Consider the following 6,052-nt stretch of genomic DNA (forward strand, 5'->3'; position numbering starts at 1 on the left):
GTGGTTGCCATGGAGCCTATATTCCCAAAATACCTCTTCAGCTGCAAAAATGGTTTTATATCCACTGCTCCATCTCCTGGGTTAACTGAAACAAGCCCTCACTGGTTATCAGAATCACATGGGTGGGAAATGGTGGGAGTCTTAAGAAATGTCCATACCCTACTTCAGACTAATCCAATCAAGATAGTTTCCTGGTTCAGGGAGAGGTGGTGAGGCCTCAGGTTAGTTGGAGGGGTAGAGCTGGGTCTTCTTTCCTTATCCCACCCCTGCAGGAGACGGAACACGGCTGGTCAGCTGACAATCCCCTACTCTGACATGCCTTCAGAAATGTCTCTGTTTCCTCCACATTTGAGGAAACTTTTGAGAGCAGACATGGCTGAGGTCAGCTGCAGAAACAGGCCCAGAGGGCCAAGTCACTCCAGAAAGTGAGCAGCACTTCAGGGGGGATCTTAGTGTCTCTGCCAACCAAAACAATGCAGGCTCCTCACCCTGACGTGCAAGGTCCAGGCAACCAGCGCAAACCTGACTTCTCTCTTACTTATACCCCCAACACAGCAAAACTGGACGCCTCACTGCTGCCTGTCTATTCCTGAACTTTCTTCATGTTTTCCTTCATGTCTTTGCCTAGGCTATTACTTCCAACTAAAATGTCTTCTCCCTATTCTTCAAATCTACCTGCTCCCTAAGGGACTCCCACCTCACCCTCTCTCCCACCATGATGGGACTCTTCCCTTCTTCATAACTACCACCAAAAACTAAACCCACTGCTGTGAAGTCGATTCCAACTCATAGTGACCCTACAGGACAGAGCAGAACGGCCCCATTGGGTTTCCAAGGCAGTAAATCTTTACAGAAAGCCAACTGCCACCACAGATCTTTCAGTTAGTAGCCAAGAGCTTTAACCACTGTGCCACCCCCCATTTTAGCTGAACACATGGTTCTCTGGAATGAAGTCTACATTTTGCAGCCTCCTTTGTAGCACATGTGGTCACATGACTGAGTTCTGACCAATATGATGAAAACAGAAGCAGTGTGTGTTACTTCCAGGAAGTGTTCTTACAGGCAAAGGGCATTTCCTCCTCTCCCCTTTCTTCTTCCTGCTGGTATAATGGCTGGAATTGCAGCAGCCATCTTAGACTGTGAGGTGACCTTGGGAATGGAAGCCAGACATGGTGAAGCAGCTAGGTGCCTGATACCACGGAACACCATACCAGCCCTGGGCTACCCCCTCCAGACTTGAAGGTGAGAGAAAAGTTACCTTCCTTCTTATTTTAGCCACTGCTGTGTAACTGCCAGCTCAACTTAATGCTACTAAATCCACTCTTGACTTCAAACCAGGGCTTCAGATCAGTTTAGACCAGTTCAATCATGGCCAACGCAATTAGAACAGACCCAAATGTTTAAAATTTGGGTGAAGTAGCACTGTAACCAGAATGCCAAAAACTATGGGTTGAAGCCCTACAGTAAGCCCTTTCATGAGCCTGATGACGGAGACTGGATTATCGCCAGGACTGTAAAAAACACATAGTCAAAGCAGTATGGTTGGCCGCCATCTTTGAGTGGGGCACTGTTGTTTCCAACTCTCCAGACTGGGAGCTCTGGTGGCAGTGCCTAAGGCATTTGACTGCTAACCAGAAGGCTGGTGGTTCAAACCCACCAGTGACTCCTCGGAAGGTAAGTTGGGCAATCTACTTCCATAGTGATACCGTCTCGGAAACCCAAGGAGGGGTCGCTGAGTCGGATACAATTCGACAGCAGTGCACTGCATTGTAGTCAAGAGATTTGGTTGCTAAGCAAGGCACACGCTGTCCTTGTTTACTAAGAGGACATTACGTTTCTAGCACGGTGCTGACCTGTAATTTTTCCTGTTCTGATTATCATTCTGGTGCACCCACATTTTACAAATTCAGATTTGTTCTGGTTTCAATTCCTTGGCCATGACTGTGAAGACTGATTCGAAGCCCTGCTCCAAAGCCCTGGAGGCATGGACTCTGAACTCTTGGGTATATCATACTTGGCTGCATAGAATCACCATTTACTACCTCTTCCCAGTTAAATACTATGAAACCTGAAGGCTGGAGTTAGGCCTTATCCATCTCCATGTTTTCCATCACACTAAGCATGAGACATATATAACACAATGCTTGGCTTCCAACTGGACGCAACTCTTTTTACTAACCTCCAAACAGCTTCCTCATCCATAGCTGTATTTCTAGCATGCTGCTAATCTCCCTGGAATGGTGCACCCTAACTAAATTGTCCCCCTCATCCACCCAGGTTGCCCGCTCCACCAGCCTCCTGAGAGAAACATGCTCTTACCTGGATATCTGAGCCCATAGCACTCTCCTGCGTGGCTGAGTGAGAGCAGTTGCGGAATTTGAACATCCAGTATTCCTTGGCAGTAACAAAGAAGTTCCATGGCAGCAGGGAGCCAATGCCTAGGCTGAAGAAAATGATGTAGGTGCCGTTGAAGCGGTCCTCGGGCCTCTGCAGGCCAGATGGCGGAGGGTCCAGCAGATTCCCCAGCAGTGCCTCCTGGTCAGCTGGTAGAGAGCTACTTCCAGTTCTGTACGTGGAATTTGCACTGCGATGAAACTTGTCCTCTGAGACAATGGCCACTGTTGGAGCAGGAAGAGAAAGAGAACGAGACACATGAGCAGTAGCTGAGGCTAGGGACAGCTGGGACCAGGCCACTTTAGGGTCTGTAAGATCAGCCTGGCTGGGGAGCTTCAGGTTTAAAGAACAGGGAGAAAGACAGAGACTCAGAGAAGGATGGATGTCAGAGCTATATGTGACCTCAGAGGTCATCCCACCCATTCAAGAGCTACTTAGGTAACACGTAAGTGTGGGCAGGTTGGGTGTAAGGTAATGGGGTGTAGGAGGGCCTATGGCAATCAATCCAGAAGGCATTCAAATTTCCAATTAAAAAAAAATAAATAAACCACTGCCATTGAGCCAGTTCTGACTCACAGCAACCCCCATTGGACTTCCAAGGTGGTAAATCTTTATAGAACTAGATTGCCCCATCTTCCTTCTACAGAGCAGCTGGTGGGTTTGAACTGCCAATCTTCTGGTTAGCAGTCAAATGCCTTAGGCACTGCACCACCAAAGCTCCTTCAAATTTCTATGCAGCAGTGAAAAATTAATCAGGACTGTTAATGAGCAGACCAAGAATGATCTCTGAACTCTTTCTCCCTTATATGAGAAAAGCAAAGAGCAGGACAGTGTGGGGAATAAGCTACAATATGCATAAAAAGGCAAGGGCTGGGAGAACCCAAGCACCCTTTATTTGTATACGCAGAGAATATCTCCAGAAGAAGACACTAGAAATTTCCAACAAGCGGTTGCCCTTGAGGTAGGGTCTGGGGATAGCAAGAGTGGGGACTTCAATGCACAATTTCTACCTTTTGAATTTGAGCCACATGAATGTATTATCTGTTCAAAAAATAAAATTGAAATTATCAATAAAAATAAAAATGATGGCATTCAACTAAATAATAATTTAAAACACATTTAGTGTCGAGAGCTGCTTCCAGAAGGCCGGCTTGTGCCCTGTGATAGTCCACTTCCTCATTTCATCTGTAGGGAAACAGGTCCAAAGAGCAGAAGATCACAGGGAAATAAATGGCCAAGTATGGGTTGCAGCTCCTGCTTGGGTCCCTGCCTCAGTTCATCACATCAGGAGACAGTCACTCCCAACCTGTGATGGCACCTGAGACAAATGGAAGATTCTCAGGTGCCAATAACTACTGCCAACATGACCTTGGGTGATGCATCATGCTTCTGGGCCTTGGTTTCCCACAGGTAAACTGCCACCCATCTGTCAGGCTGTCATACTCTAGTAGCTTGCATGCTGCTATGATGCTAGAAGTTATGCCACTGGTATCTCAAATAGCAGCAAAGTCACTCATGGTGGACAGGTTTCAGCAGAGCTTCCACACTGATAGTGACCAGCAAGTAAGGCCTGGTGATCTACTTCTGAAAATCAGTCAATGAAAACTGGATAAATCTCAATAGAATACGGCCTAATATAGTGCTAGAAGATGAGCCCCTTAGGTTGGAAAACACTCAAAGTACAGAGTAGCCTCAACAAATGGACATGAGTACACGAATGACAGTGAAGACAATTCTATAATGGAGTCAAACATACTAACCATAGTGAAGACAGTTCAACAGTGGAGTTGAACATACCAACAACAGGGAAGGTAATTCAACAACATAGTTGAACACACCAATGAGAATGAAGATAGCTCATCAATGGAATCGAATATACCAGTGGTCATGAAGACGACTCACGACCAGACAACATTTTGTTCTGTTGTACATGGGGTTGCCACAATTCAGAACAGTCTCAGTGGCAACTAACAACAACGAAAACCCAAAGAAGCCTATTTACAACTGTCACACAACTGCAAATGGCTGGCGAGGCCTGGTCCACGGTAGCAGCTGTTGAACAAACGTCAACATCTTCCTCAGCATCCTGGCCTGTCACCAGGCTGGCTGGCTGAATTTGGCAGCAAGGTAGCATGCCTACTTCTATGCTCTATGTAGCACCCAGAATGTGGCAGAAGCTTGATAAACAGGAATGCCAAGGATGGGACACTCTGTAGTTTCCTCTCCATAAGCTTCCTTCTTACTCAGTAAATCAATAAACACACACACCACAGCTCACATAGGAGGCTGAGTCTCAACCCCGAGCATTAAGCTGGGCAAAAACCAAACCAAACCAAACTCACTGCCGTGGAGTCAGATCCGACTCATAGTGACCCCTCCCTGGGTTTCTGAGGCAGTATCACTATGGAAGTAGATTGCCCAACCTTCCTTCCGAGGAGTGGCTGGTGGGTTTGAACCGCCAGCCTTCTGGTTAGCAGTCAAATGCCTTAGGCACTACACACCAGAGCTCCTCCATTAAGCTGGGGAGAGTGGGGTTTTTCTCCTCTGCTGAGATGGGAACACCCTCACATGGGCACAGAGTTCTGTCCACTATCTCAGGAAAGCCTCATGATAGCCCTTGGAATTAGACAAGGCAGGAATTATTGTCCCCTTTTGGTATATGCAAAGAGCCCTGGTGGTGCTGTGGTTAAAGTACTCAGCTGCCAACCAGAGGTCAGCAGTTCGAACCCACAAGCTGCTTCACAGGAGGAAGATGTGGCAGTCTGCTTCCATAAAGATGACAGCCTTGGGAACACTATGGGGCAGTTCAATCCTTTCTTATTGGGTCCCTATGAGTGGGAATTGATTTGGCGGCAACAGGTTTTGATAGACGCAAAGACTGAAGTCTTGAAGGCACCTGATTTGTCCCACATTCATCCAGTAGGTGTTACCAATCGCTCAAATGAAACCCAGCACTCACACATATCAAGGTCTATGGCTAGCACTTGGGTCTGACAACAGCCTACTTTGGTAGGTACAACCCTAAGACCCATGTCACAGACGAGGGGTCTGAGGCCCAGAAAGGTGAGTAACCTGCCCAAGGTCACACAGCTGCTAGATGGCAAGACTGAAATTCGATAACCAAGCAGTCTAAGGCCCACACCAGATTTCTTGGCCTCTCTGGGATTCTAGATGCGATGAGCTGGGAATCTGAACCCTCACCTTCTGGCTCCCAGCACAGGCCGCCTTCTGAAGGCCTCACAGCCAGTGAGCAGTGAGCAGAGACAAAGGCAGCGCTACAGCGGCTCCCAGTCACCACTGTGTGCTGAATAGATGGACACTGCATGGCCAGGTGGAAGCTCTGGTAGCATAGTGGCTAAGACACTTGCCTGCTAACCAGACGGCTGGCGGTTCAAACCCACCAGCCACTCCTCCGAAGGAAGGTTGGGCAATCCTACTTCCGTAGTGATACTGCCTCGGAAACCCAAGGAGGGGTCGCTATGAGTCGGGTTTGACTTGACGGCACATAACAACAACAACAACAGCATGGCCAGGCTAGCCTCCCCTGCTGGGGCAGTGTGTACCCAGGAGCAGGCAGGCAGGAGGCTGCCGGATGCCCAGGCCTGAGTATCCCAGTCAGCAAGTCTATTTTAAACTCCCCTGTTTGAGCACAGTCCTT

General features: G+C 48.0%; 1 protein-coding gene across 1 annotated transcript in view; it reads right to left on the minus strand.

Annotated features, from left to right (window-relative positions):
- Positions 1 to 5,719, minus strand: part of SLC29A3 (solute carrier family 29 member 3) — a 55,461-nt gene extending 49,742 nt beyond the window's left edge. Inside the window, exons 1-2 of the mRNA XM_007940712.1 lie at positions 5,596 to 5,719; positions 2,320 to 2,618 (exon numbers count right to left, since the gene is read on the minus strand). Coding sequence (XP_007938903.1) covers positions 2,320 to 2,618; positions 5,596 to 5,719 — 423 coding nt within the window. The remainder of the gene's footprint in view (positions 1 to 2,319; positions 2,619 to 5,595) is intronic.
- Between the last annotated feature and the right edge of the window lie 333 nt (positions 5,720 to 6,052).

Source organism: Orycteropus afer, unplaced genomic scaffold (genome assembly GCF_000298275.1).
Source record: "Orycteropus afer afer isolate SDZICR_OR568_19922 unplaced genomic scaffold, OryAfe1.0 scaffold00070, whole genome shotgun sequence".
NCBI classification, from domain to species: domain Eukaryota; kingdom Metazoa; phylum Chordata; class Mammalia; order Tubulidentata; family Orycteropodidae; genus Orycteropus; species Orycteropus afer.